This window comes from Trachypithecus francoisi, unplaced genomic scaffold (assembly GCF_009764315.1).
Source record: "Trachypithecus francoisi isolate TF-2019V2 unplaced genomic scaffold, Tfra_2.0 Lachesis_group1, whole genome shotgun sequence".
Classification (NCBI taxonomy): Eukaryota; Metazoa; Chordata; class Mammalia; order Primates; family Cercopithecidae; genus Trachypithecus; species Trachypithecus francoisi.
In genome coordinates, this window is record NW_022681454.1 from 129,836,031 (window position 1) to 129,849,757 (window position 13,727).

The 13,727-nt window shown below is 44.1% G+C and overlaps 1 protein-coding gene across 2 annotated transcripts in view; it reads left to right on the forward strand.

The window, feature by feature from the left end:
- Nucleotides 1-3,862: 3,862 nt before the first annotated feature.
- The window catches only part of PCDH10 (protocadherin 10), a 60,593-nt gene continuing 50,728 nt past the window's right edge, over nucleotides 3,863-13,727 (forward strand). For both annotated transcript variants that reach the window (XM_033215270.1, XM_033215272.1), the window contains exons 1-3: nucleotides 3,863-7,343; nucleotides 8,910-8,968; nucleotides 9,508-9,614. In XM_033215270.1, the coding sequence (XP_033071161.1) occupies nucleotides 4,713-7,343; nucleotides 8,910-8,968; nucleotides 9,508-9,614 (2,797 nt within the window). In that variant the 5' untranslated portion in view covers nucleotides 3,863-4,712. The remainder of the gene's footprint in view (nucleotides 7,344-8,909; nucleotides 8,969-9,507; nucleotides 9,615-13,727) is intronic.

Consider the following 13,727-nt stretch of genomic DNA (forward strand, 5'->3'; position numbering starts at 1 on the left):
ATACTTAAAATTGCATATGCTATAAATCTTTCCCAGAAATTCTAGTGAGCATTCACCTTTTACTACAGATGAACAAAAACTAACACAATGTTTGTGGCATTGCTTCCAAAGCCTTGTCTTCCCACCTCTTAAGTTGAACTACACTACCACAAATAAACCTATTTCATGCTTACCCATAAAAGATGCAATGCACTTTGAGCCTTTTATATTTGCTCTCTCTGTTGTGCTTGCTGAGAATGACAAGCGCCAGGAACAAACATCTTGGTCAATCCTGGTGCAGCCTGGTTATTGATAAAGTAACTTTTTCTTCCAATTCTAAAAAAAAAAAAAAAAAAAAAAAACACTTCCTCAAAGCTCTGGGCACATAGCAATAATAAGAGGATTTAGAAACAAATTGCTTTCAAGTCATGTTAAATCACTGCAAACACTCATTTATCCAAAGGCTGGTTAACAAACTTGTTTCTGCCCCACCCTCTGCAGCAAAGGACAGAGAAGAAAGCAATCCCTTAATTCAGTTTCAAAGTTTGTAAAACACACTTGTGGGATCCTTAGCGCCCCCCTGTTTCTGCTACACTTAAAGCCCAATGAAATAAAAAATATGCACTATCACTCTAATATATAAACCAGGACTTTTATAAAAACTGATTTTGATAACCTCCCTCCAAATAATAAAATTGCTTTTCCTCTGTTTCTTAGGGTGCTGTTTGTCCTTGCTCAAACAGTTTGCGTTCCTAGGGGGTGGAAGGGGGAGGGTGAAGAAGGGATTACATACAATAGATTTCCTTCTCCTTTTCCGCTCCAGTAACGGGGAATTGAAGAACACAGAATATACATGATGCTCTACAGTTCAAAGATGTAGTCAACCTCGTTACTGAGGCTGCCGTATCAAACATCATTTCACTAAATTCTGGGGTCCACAGGAGTAAGAATGAAAAAGAAAAACGAAAGGCAGGATCTGTTTGATTGACACAGCAAGGGAAAAAGTAAGCCTGTTAAATTTTAGAGACATTTTAAAAGGCAAATGTAGAGTGCTGTTTTGTTTTGTGGGTGACGGAGTGTGGTTGTTTTAAAGGTTCTAGGGTAAAGGGGCACAGAAGACTATTAATGCCAATATCTGATCTTGGCTCCAAACAAAACGCTCTTGGAATTGCCCTTTGCTGGAGCTATCTAGCGGGAGGCGGAGGACCAGGCTCTGTTCTGTTCTGCTGGGAAGAAGACCCCACCGTCACCCCGCCGGTCCCTGGCTGGCGCCACAGAGACTAGAAGTCGGAGAGGCGAGATCTCTAGGGGACCTGGGCTCAGCGACGCTGGTGCAGACACAGACACCTATGATCCAAGAAATCTCGTAGAGCCTCCGAAAGGCGAGCTCTCCAAAGCAAAATTCTCTGGTCTGCCCTATGCTGATTTCGCCGCTAGGAGACGCCTGTAACCCACGTTTGCGGAGAGCGTTCCATTCAAACACAGCTGCTACCAAAAAAAAAAAAAAAAAAAAAAAAAAAAGCAGCTCAAGTGTTACAGTGGATATAGTGATTATTTACAGGCAAATCTGGCCATCTCATCTCCACCTCTGGAAGCTCTCTGGTTTTCAGCATACGCCCCAAGTCAGCTCAAAGTTCACCTACATTTCGGGGGCAGAAACCCTCTTCCCCAATTTCTGGATCTGCATTGTCATTCAGCTGCATGTCTCTCACATGCAAACACGCGCGCACTCGCGCGCACACACACACAAGTGTTTCCATACGTACAAATGAACACATTAGAAAATTACCGTCATTTTTTAAAAGGCTCCAGTATTCTGACGAGTCAGCTCGAAGAGCTCAAAACATTTCATTTCAACTCTGCAGATCTGAAGAAAAAGAAAGGGGGGAGGGGTGGGAAGTACAGATGCAATACCGTATTAATATTCAGATACACTATAATCTCCTTTTCATTGATCCACAGGTCTCTTTATACACTGCTGCTCCATTCTCAGCCGCAGACATGATGCTAAAATCATTTTAACTGCAGCGGTTTTCGCTTGGCTTTGGTCAGTCTTCAATTTACTGCAGCTGGAAAAGGATTAGCCATTTTTGCTGGCATCCTTTCCTAAGCGCTCAAAGGCAGGACCCATCTTCATGAAAGAGCGAAGTGCGGGGGCCGGGGGGACCCGGCGTTGCGGGGAGGGGGGGTGGCGCGGAAATCGGGGCTGTAGACGTGCATTCGCGGGACTCTCAGAAGCACGTCTCAGCTACAATCACGCCCATGGACACTTGCCCTCCTTAATTCCCCTGCCAGGAGGGAATGGCAACGTATCTCCGGGTCGGGTAAAAGACTCTACCTTTCCCGCAGGTTGTGGTGATCGTAGTCTTGGGTTATTCATTACCAGAAAGCAGCAAAGGACCTTCCTATCTCTTTGCAAAGGAAGGAGGTTGAATAGGGGCTTCTGTCGTGAATAAACAATCAATTCCTTGCTAGTAGCCCGTTAATTAAAAATATATATTTACATATCTTTCCTTAGAGAACTGGCATGCTATCCACTCTCCAGCATTAAAGAGTTCGCGCTGTGTTTTAACTTCACAAGAACTAGCTATGTAGATGTGCCGCGTTGACCCTGCGCCTCCGGAATGGGCACTCACAGCTGGTCAAGCGCGTCCTTCAGAACTCAGGAAGGCTCCGCTGGGGCTTACCCAGAGCTAAGCCCTGGGCCAGGGAGGATGGATGCCAGTACCGTGCATGTGCAAACGTGTTCGCAGATACCCGCAGCGGTGCACACTCGGACCCCTCCTGTGCACGGTTCCTGCGCACCACCCCGCCCGACTTCGCCGCCACCCCACTGTCCTCACCCCGCGGGCTGACCCCAGGATCGGCAGAAATCAGTGGTCTATTCTAGCATGGTGGGTAAAGGAATCGATCTCCAATTGCCAAAAAAATTAGAAAATAGTCGGTGTTCCCAGCCGCTGCGTGGCACTTGGCCGCACAAGGCGCAGGGATATCAGAGGCGCTTTGCAGCGCTTGGCGTGGCTGTGTGCCGGGTGCCCAAGGGCCCGGCGGTAGGATGGCGGGCTCGTGGGAAGCGGCTCAAATCAAACTCCTCAGTCACTGATAAACGCACTCATGGCTCGAAGCTAGGTCCTTGAGTTAATCAACTTGATAAGTATTTTGTGAATATGTATTTACGGAAGAAAGAGGCACGTCGAACGCGTCTGCCCGTCTATAAGCGCTGTCATCCCACATCCTTTAGCGTGAATTCCTCCGCTTTTTAGGAGCCACCTCCACCCCCTACTCCGTTTGCTTCACGCCTTTCCTCACGGCCCCGTCAGACCCCTCACCCTTAGATTGACACATGTCATATAACACCCACTTTTTAAATGCCCTGCCAATCTCTGCTAGAGTCCCTTAATTAGGTAACCCTTGCCAATTAGTGGCTCCTGCGCTACTTTTTCCCCTTCTAGATGATTTAGTTCCATGATCCGTATTAGGGAAAATACCTTAAAGGAAAAAGAACGTTAGCATCATTGGAAATCCCGCTCCTAGGAGAGGATGCCGCAGCTGTTGCTATTATGTTTTCGCATTTGCTGATGCAAACAGGGGAACCTCTCTATTCCCTTCCCATTACCTGCGGCTGGGGACTGGGAACTTTCCGCGGCAGTGTCCCCAGCCAGCGCCTCGGGACCTGCGGGGCTGTTCTCGCTCTCACACTCACACTCACCCCGGCCGCTCGGGCGAGAGTTCTGTCCCGCCCCGCCCGGCTGCCCCGTGACGTGTCTGTTTGGCGGCCGGTTTGGCCAGTCACCGGTAGCCCGGTGGGTGGTGCTCCTCGGCGATTGGTTGGCAGAATGAGGGCGCTGCGCAAAAACGGAGAAGCCGAGCGCTCGGAGCTCAGAAACTGCCAGTCCGGACCACAAGCTCAGAGGCTGAAGCAGGAGGAAGGAAGGACTGGAAGGAAAAAGAGGTTAGAGGGAAAGAGGCTTGGGAAGAAAACAGCAGAAAAGAAATTGCTCATTACACTTACAGAGAGGCAAGTAACGGTGGAGATGAGGACAGAGGGAACCAAGACGATGAAAGACAAAAAATACAAATAGGACGAAAGAGGAAAAAAATGTCAAGAAGAACATCCATCCGGAGAAATGAAGAGAACGAAAGTTTTAAGCTGCAGAGCCGTTCTGTGCTTTTCCGGCACAAAATTCTGTCGCTGATTTTAAGCCCTTTTGCATTTGCCAGCCGTTGACATTAAGAGGCATGTTTAACGGTGCCAACAGCATCTCCTTTTCCTTCTCCTCTTCCTCCTCTTCTTCTTCTTCTTCCTCCTCCTCCTCTTTTTCCTCCTCCTCATTCTTCTCCCATCAGCAAGAAGACAAACCGAGGACAGTCTTGAAATACCGAAATATCCTCTTTGGGATTTGCCAGCGCCGCGTTGCGCCAAGACTGTAGGAATAAAGGACGCTGACTATTGTATTATCGTTATTTTATTAATTGGTCAGTGGAAAGATTACAGATGAGGAAAGGGGACGCCTGTCACCCTTCCTGTGCTAAGATTAAAAAAATGAGGCTGGATTGCGGGAAGCTCTAAAATGAAGCAAAAGGAGTAAGATTTTTAAAGAGAGAAAGCCACAGGAGCCCCTACGTAGCGCACTTTTATTTGTATTTTTTCAGATTTTTTTTTTTTCGTGGTGGTGGGGGAGGTGATTGGGTAGCTGACTGGCTGCGGGAAGCTACTTCCTTTCCTTTTGGAGATGATTGTGCTATTATTCTTTGCCTTGCTCTGGATGGTGGAAGGAGTCTTTTCCCAGCTTCACTACACGGTACAGGAGGAGCAGGAACATGGCACTTTCGTGGGGAATATCGCTGAAGATCTGGGTCTGGACATTACAAAACTTTCGGCTCGCGGGTTTCAGACGGTGCCAAACTCAAGGACCCCCTATTTAGACCTCAACCTGGAGACCGGGGTGCTGTATGTGAACGAGAAAATAGACCGCGAGCAAATCTGCAAACAGAGCCCCTCCTGTGTCCTGCACCTGGAGGTCTTTCTGGAGAACCCCCTGGAGCTGTTCCAGGTGGAGATCGAGGTGCTGGACATTAATGACAACCCCCCCTCTTTCCCAGAGCCGGACCTGACGGTGGAAATCTCTGAAAGCGCCACGCCAGGCACTCGCTTCCCCTTGGAGAGCGCATTCGACCCAGACGTGGGCACCAACTCCTTGCGCGACTACGAGATCACCCCCAACAGCTACTTCTCCCTGGACGTGCAGACCCAGGGGGATGGCAACCGATTCGCTGAGCTGGTGCTGGAGAAGCCACTGGACCGAGAGCAGCAAGCGGTGCACCGCTACGTGCTGACCGCGGTGGACGGGGGAGGAGGGGGAGGAATAGGAGAAGGAGGGGGAGGTGGCGGGGGAGCAGGCCTGCCCCCCCAGCAGCAGCGCACCGGCACGGCCCTACTCACCATCCGAGTGCTGGACTCCAATGACAATGTGCCCGCTTTCGACCAACCCGTCTACACTGTGTCCCTACCAGAGAACTCGCCCCCAGGCACTCTCGTGATCCAGCTCAACGCCACCGACCCGGACGAGGGTCAGAACGGTGAGGTGGTGTACTCCTTCAGCAGCCACATTTCGCCCCGGGCGCGGGAGCTTTTCGGACTCTCGCCGCGCACTGGCCGACTGGAGGTAAGCGGCGAGTTGGACTATGAAGAGAGCCCAGTGTACCAAGTGTACGTGCAAGCCAAGGACCTGGGCCCCAACGCCGTGCCTGCGCACTGCAAGGTGCTAGTGCGAGTACTGGATGCTAACGACAACGCGCCAGAGATCAGCTTCAGCACCGTAAAGGAGGCGGTGAGCGAGGGCGCGGCGCCCGGCACTGTGGTGGCCCTTTTCAGCGTGACTGACCGCGACTCAGAGGAGAATGGGCAGGTGCAGTGCGAGCTACTGGGAGACGTGCCTTTCCGCCTCAAGTCTTCATTTAAGAATTACTACACCATCGTTACCGAAGCTCCTCTGGACCGAGAGGCGGGGGATTCCTACACCCTGACTGTAGTGGCCCGGGACCGGGGCGAGCCTGCGCTCTCCACCAGTAAGTCCATCCAGGTACAAGTGTCGGATGTGAACGACAACGCGCCGCGTTTCAGCCAGCCGGTCTACGACGTGTATGTGACTGAGAACAACGTGCCTGGCGCCTACATCTACGCGGTGAGCGCCACCGACCGCGATGAGGGCGCCAACGCCCAGCTTGCCTACTCTATCCTCGAGTGCCAGATCCAGGGCATGAGCGTCTTCACCTACGTGTCTATCAACTCTGAGAACGGCTACTTGTACGCCCTGCGCTCCTTCGACTATGAGCAGCTCAAGGACTTCAGTTTTCAGGTGGAAGCCCGGGATGCTGGCAGCCCCCAGGCGCTGGCGGGTAACGCCACTGTCAACATCCTCATAGTAGATCAAAATGACAACGCCCCTGCCATCGTGGCGCCTCTACCAGGGCGCAACGGGACTCCAGCGCGTGAAGTGCTGCCCCGCTCGGCGGAGCCGGGTTACCTGCTCACCCGCGTGGCCGCCGTGGACGCGGACGATGGCGAGAACGCCCGGCTCACTTATAGCATCGTGCGTGGCAACGAAATGAACCTCTTTCGTATGGACTGGCGCACCGGGGAGCTGCGCACAGCGCGCCGAGTCCCGGCCAAGCGCGACCCCCAGCGGCCTTATGAGCTGGTGATCGAGGTGCGCGACCATGGGCAGCCGCCCCTGTCCTCTACCGCCACCCTGGTGGTTCAGCTGGTGGATGGCGCCGTGGAGCCCCAGGGCGGGGGCGGGAGCGGAGGCGGAGGGTCAGGAGAGCACCAGCGGCCCAGCCGCTCTGGCGGCGGGGAAACCTCGCTAGACCTCACCCTCATCCTCATCATCGCATTGGGCTCGGTGTCCTTCATCTTCCTTCTGGCCATGATCGTGCTGGCCGTGCGTTGCCAAAAAGAGAAGAAGCTCAACATCTACACTTGTCTGGCCAGCGATTGCTGCCTCTGCTGCTGCTGCTGCGGTGGCGGAGGTTCGACCTGCTGTGGCCGCCAAGCCCGGGCGCGCAAGAAGAAACTCAGCAAGTCGGACATCATGCTGGTGCAGAGCTCCAATGTACCCAGTAACCCGGCCCAGGTGCCGGTGGAGGAGTCCGGGGGCTTTGGCTCCCACCACCACAACCAGAATTACTGCTACCAGGTCTGCCTGACCCCAGAGTCCGCCAAGACCGACTTGATGTTTCTTAAGCCCTGCAGCCCTTCGCGGAGTACGGACACTGAGCACAACCCCTGCGGGGCCATAGTCACCGGTTACACCGACCAGCAGCCTGATATCATCTCCAACGGAAGCATTTTGTCCAACGAGGTAAGGCTGAAGCGAAAGGACCACCATCTCTCATCTCCTCCATCAGAAAGCCTCCTCTAGCCCGGCCCTTGTATCTCTGGTGCACTGTGTATCTATTTTTAGGATATTACCTTATGTGTGTATCGTTGTGGGAGCGGAGATGGGCGGTCACCTTCTCCCACTCCTTGGTGTGTAACCTAACTTTCGCGTTGTTCCACTCTTTCACATTTATTTTCATTCCGTCCCCTTGGTACTTTGCCACCTTGGAGCTCCCTCCTTTGCTCTTACATCTTTCCTTTAAAACCTTAATTCCTGTCAGCCCTTTCCCTTCTCAGTAACCTGGGGATAAAGGGAAATTGCGTGAAGGGAGAGGGAAATGTGGAGGAGGGACTTACTTTCTAGCACTGGCAAAGGTCTTTTTTCTTTGCGTCTGTCCCAGGCGTTAATAAAGTTGGCTCTGTTTTGCTTTGTTTAACTATGCATTCAGTCGCGTGTACAAGTAAGCTATAGATTGTTTAACTTTACACAGTTGTCTAACCTCGAATGCATGTTTTAGTGAACAAGTTATCAGATCCTTGTCCTCTGAACTCGGGTTGCAAAAAAATCCTTCAGTTCGGCTCTGGACAGCATTTACAGACGCTCTTGAAGCCGAGCGCCGACACAGTGTGAATCTGAATGAAGCTGCTTTGGCACAAACCCCTGTTAAGAGTAAACTAACGAAAGGCTTAAACAATTGTTGTCTTAAATATATCTTTTTAGCTAATAATCACCTTCTTGCCATTGTTTTGGATAAATCACTGCTGTTGGCTTTCTTCATAAAAGAATTTGGCTTGTCAATTCTGACTTCTTTTTAAAAGCATGGAGAAGTGACAGAGCTAGAGGGTGGGGGTTGGGGGGAGAACAAAGTTGGTTTATGTAAAAGAAAGTTTGGACCGGAAAGGTGTGTGGGCGGTAGAGGTGGGGAGGCAAATGCAGAGAGCCTTTGGAGTGGAAAAGAATGGGGGTGTGGCGGGGCGGGCAGGATTATGAACTCCTTTCCTGGCAGGTTATTTTATTTGAGTCTTAGATATTATTAATTGACTTTCAAGAATATTTGTACAGCTCATTTGTATCTTAAGCACATTTTGAAAATAAACAACATAATTCCACAAAATATCCAAACTTTTTGCTTATTGAGCGTGCTGTTTTTCTTGTGTCAACCAGTATGCACCTAAACACTTTTTTTAAGCCACTGAAAAAAAAGACTGCAGAATAGAAACAGGTTGACTCTGTTAGAGACAATAGTATATGAGCTTTAGCCATGAAGTCATTTGTATTTTCTCTTTAAAACACACACACACACTTAAAGTTAGCCAATTTTATTTTTTTAACCTTTACAAGTGACTAAAATGTGGTTTCAAGTGTCTCTGCATATCTCCCCAGCCCTTACACAGAAATCACTAGGATGAGGTCTTAGGAGAGCTTGGAAATTCATAAAAATATATACAATTACTTAAGCCAGATATAGTCCCTAACCTCAAAAGTAGACTACTAGTTCAACCCATAGCATTCAAATGCTCTTCATTTATTTATTTATTTTTTTTCTAGACTAAACACCAGCGAGCAGAGCTCAGCTATCTAGTTGACAGACCTCGCCGAGTTAACAGGTATGAACTCTTTTTTTCCCTAGCAGTAATGGACAATTTACTACCTAGTAAAAGTAGAAAGTAGGTATATTATTCTAAATTAAAATTAAAATGTATAAAATATTTTCAATTAATGCAGGACATAAATACGGATTATATTGTTTCCTAAACAAAACATTAAAAATTATACATTATATTTCATTTATATACATTTAAAATGTATTTGAATATTTTGTCAATTTACACTCCTACACAGTTTCTGATAGTCTTCCTTACTGTTCCAAATGTATATCTATTTTATGAAAATGATATAAACATGTATTTAGCTCCAATTATAGAATAATGCCTAAACTTTATATGGTTTAAGTGCTCAAAATGACTGTTAATCGATCATTTTAAAGAGTTACACTTAGGTTATAAAAACTAGCTTTATGCAGAAACAAAGCCAACTAAGAGGTCTGTGGGTCTGCAGCACCATCTGTGACCATGTGGTGGCAGAAGAATGTTTTCTGTGTTTCTTCACCTTTTTGATTCTAATATTCACATTTTTGTACTTCTAGTTCTGCATTCCAGGAAGCCGACATAGTAAGCTCTAAGGACAGTGGTCATGGAGACAGTGAACAGGGAGATAGTGATCATGATGCCACCAACCGTGGCCAATCAGCTGGTAAGTGTGATCAAAGGGCAATCTAAATGCTAACTAACTTTTATAGTTTTTATTTTTAAAAATAAACCCAGGAAGGATGATGTCCTAGGCAATTTTCCATATGTTTAATGCTGGTAACCCTACAGAAAAAGAGTGTCACTCTACTTTGATAATTGCAGACTTAAAGAGAATTGTAAAAATGCAATGTTCCTTTGGAGAGTTAACGTTAGGAATTCATTGTGGAGAGTTTCAGAATATGAAATACATCTTGCTTATGTAATGTTCTTTAATGGACATACTGCATACAGAAAGACGTAGCTTTCTCACCTGGTCCAGTTACCAGTCTTCAGTCAATTAAGGTGTTCTTAAACTTGTTTATGGATGAGATAACTGAAGATGGATAAAATTGATTGAGCTGCACAAGGTCACAAGACGATAAATGGATGACTGAACACTAGAATCCACATTTCTTGTTTTCAGGGCAATGCATTTTACACACCACCAAGTATTGAATGAGAAAAGTAATGGTGATTAAAAGTCATTAATGGGTTGAAAACAGGGTTTCTAATCTTGAGTCTTAGGCTTCAGAATGTTAGGTAATATGTGATAATGTGTATTTTCTGAAGTGTCCTTGGTTTCTTCATATTTTCAACAGGGTCCATGACATATCAAAAGGTGAACTCTGAGAATATTTGTATTTGGGCTTACTGGTAGTCACTGATGGTTTCAATGTGATATATATTTATTTTATTTTATGTTACTTTTCTTTTTATAAGTCAAGTTTTATGAGATGCTGGTAACTCTTATCACTGATACTAAAAGGAAACTCTTACGTGAAATAAAATATGTGTGTTAAAATGAAAATGATTTAATAAACTTCTGGTATCTTTCCTAATTATTTGGTTTTCATCTTTGAAGGGTATTTGTTGAATATTTTACTTTTTCTAACTAGTTTTGTGTTTATATGACACATGAAGAAATAGAAAGGCTAGTCAACTTTTCGAACTCCTGAAAATGTTGATCTTAGACTGTCTCTGGGTTCAACTCAGCTCTGTTGAGACTGGACCTTTATTTTAGTTAATAATATAACCATAGAGTGATAGGTTCTTATTTTTAAGGTGTTATTAGTCCTCGAGAGCACTCATTTCTTAACACACTTGGTGGACCTCTGGATGGTGCTGAGGCAGTGTGTCAAAGGGCAGCGTACACCCCATGGTGGCCTGGCAGCAGTGGTTGCTGCAAGCCTCTCACTTGGCTAATGTGTGCTGTGTCTGTGGCTGCCTTAGCCTTGGGAAACCCAGGCAGGAGGAAGGGAAAAAAGGCTGCTCAAGGGTCTCTTTATATTGCTGTGAGTCATTAATATGCAGGCCTAATGAGACTTGAGAACTGCCAAGAATCCCCGGAGGTCCCTGCCCCTTGCGGGCCTTCACGCTAAGTGAACAGAGCATCTATTTAGTGTCTGGGAACCTGACAACAAACCAGATCTTGCCAGAAGTTTATGTGTGAGTACAAAGTCCCTTTCATTTTTGCCCTATATATGGCATATGATTTATTGTTATCTTTAAAAACTGTACATTTAACATTGCTCATTCTTGTTCTTTTTCAGAGTTTCTAATTTAACTGTCAGCCTTTTAAAACTTTTAAAACAAAATGTTTAATGTTTTAAAAAGAGTATCTGTTGCATGTTTCTTTGGATGCATTTTACTCCTTTCCCACCCCACACGCCCCGCTTTGTTTTTCTTGTAGCACTTCAATCTCAATGAACATTTCAATTAGTTTAGTCCCTCAGACATAATGACCCATAATAACCTAACTGAAGAAAGAGTAATGAATAAACATCTGCAAAAAGAGCCAAATTTGGAAGATAGATGAGAACATATTCTTATCAGTGCATCTTCCCAGTAGCTACTTTATTTTACAGTCACCCAGTGTTACCATTTCTGTAATGTTTCTTTCAAATTATTGGAGATGTCAAAGCATTTAAAAGAATATGAAAATGTTAAAATGTGTTGTGGAAAACACTTTAGCCAGGCAGTTTTTATTTTTATCAAAATGTTAAAATTTTTTCCTTATCTTTAAGTTCTTAAACATGTAAAAGTATTACAGAATTTGCAATGCGTTTATGTATCTCATTAGTAGTTACAGGGTAGCCACAACATACTGGGCACAATAATAGCTATTTTAGGATTGTAATAAAGCACTTATGTTAAGAAGTGATTGCACCTTTGTGTGCTGAATTGCAATCAGATTTAATGTCTAATTTTATTATAAGAATGATTTTGAAGTGTTTTCTTTTTTAAGTATAAAACCTCAAATGCAGAGAATTAAAATGCATTTACTTAAAGACTTTTTTCAATCCATACCGCTGTTATGTACTATAAGCCTCACATCAAGCAGCTAGACTATTTCCAAAAATTTAAGCCCATTTCAGATAAATCTGTTGTATTTCATTGTAAAGCCAGATATTAATGATCTTACTATTTTGCAAAATTAGGTAATATTACTCATAGCATAGCTTTCTAAGTTCAGGATAGGAAAAAAAACCATTATGCCATAATAAGCAAATCTCACTTAACTAGGTTTTAGTGGGGAAAAGTTAGATTATCAAGCAAAGCTAACATTGGAAAGATAAAGACTCCGAATTCTCTCTTTCAGTTTGTACCACATTCCACACTCTAGTGTATAGGCTATTTAGCTCAGTGCTTCACCTGTTTAAACTTCCTTATTCTTTACTACTATTTCTTTTTCTTCATTAACATTATTCTGTATTATTTATTTAGATATGCCTTCTATTTATTCTTTTATGAATAGTTTTCTTTTTTTTTGTTCTATCTTACACCCACTCCTTCTTGCTTTTCTTTTTTCTAAGCCATTTGCCATCACCAATGTTGTTCATAGAAGGGCTTTAAACACGAAGACAGCTGCACAGAGAATCACATAAGCTTTTTCAGTTTTCCACTGCACCTGGTTCCATGTGTGAAATTCTTCGCCTTGACCACTGCTCTGTGGCACTTTCTTTCTATAGCCTTGTCAAGGTGCTTTCCGTTTTTTTCAGTGCACTATTGATGTATTGGTTAGATATGGCAGTAGTCCAAGGAGAAGTGGTAAATGCAGACATAAACCATCACAAGAGGAAAAACTGATTAATCACAGCTTAAATAGCCAAAGAACTGGACTTTAAAGAAATATGTTTTCAACTTTACTATGACATTAGATTAAAACATAATTTTTTTTTCTATTTTAGGGTACAGATAGAATATTTTAAATTGTATATTCTTAAACATTTTAGTAATATTTGAGGTATATTTAAAGTGATCTGTTAGTAGTGACAGGTTGCTTTTCCCGTTATAAAATACCTACACTGTCAATAATGCTACGCTTAATTATAGATTTATTTTAATACCTTGTGCCTTTAAATATATATGTTGAAGAAAGAATCCTAATGAGTGATTGAATTACTTGTTAGACATTCTCTGAAAGTTATCAAATTTCTCTTCAATAATTTTTTCTTTCAGTTATAGGAGAACTTATCTTCCAACTATGTTTAGTTTCTAACTAATTATAGATATAGATACAATACATGATCAAAATTTGACTATGAATTTTAAAAATAAAATGAGTTGATTGGTCAGTAATTTCAAATTAGTAGATAAAATATATCATTGAAATGTGTTAAGCCATCGCATTACTACAGTATCAGCAATAGAATTATTGGTTTATTATAAACACAAATACCTATTTCCAAACTCCATTAAGAATTTAGATAATTGTCCAATTTGCTTTTGGGTTTATGTATAAAATGAATTTACATCAGTATTTATAAAACCTTATTCACTGGTGAAACTTGGAGCTACAACTTGAAAATGTGGAGAGATTTATAACTGGAAGCAATATAGAAGACAAAATATTGAGAGGAAATGGTGAAAAATGTATACATTTTGAAAGATTATACATAGGGAGAAAATTTTATGGACTTATTTTGATTTTTTCATGAGTGAGTTGTGTTAATAACTATCTGCTTCAAAACCATGTTTTCCTAAAACATACTGCAATTTTTACGGTTACAATTAATGTATCTTAAGTAGTTAAAAGACTAGAAATCTTCTCAAAACATGAGAAGATTTTTATCTTCTT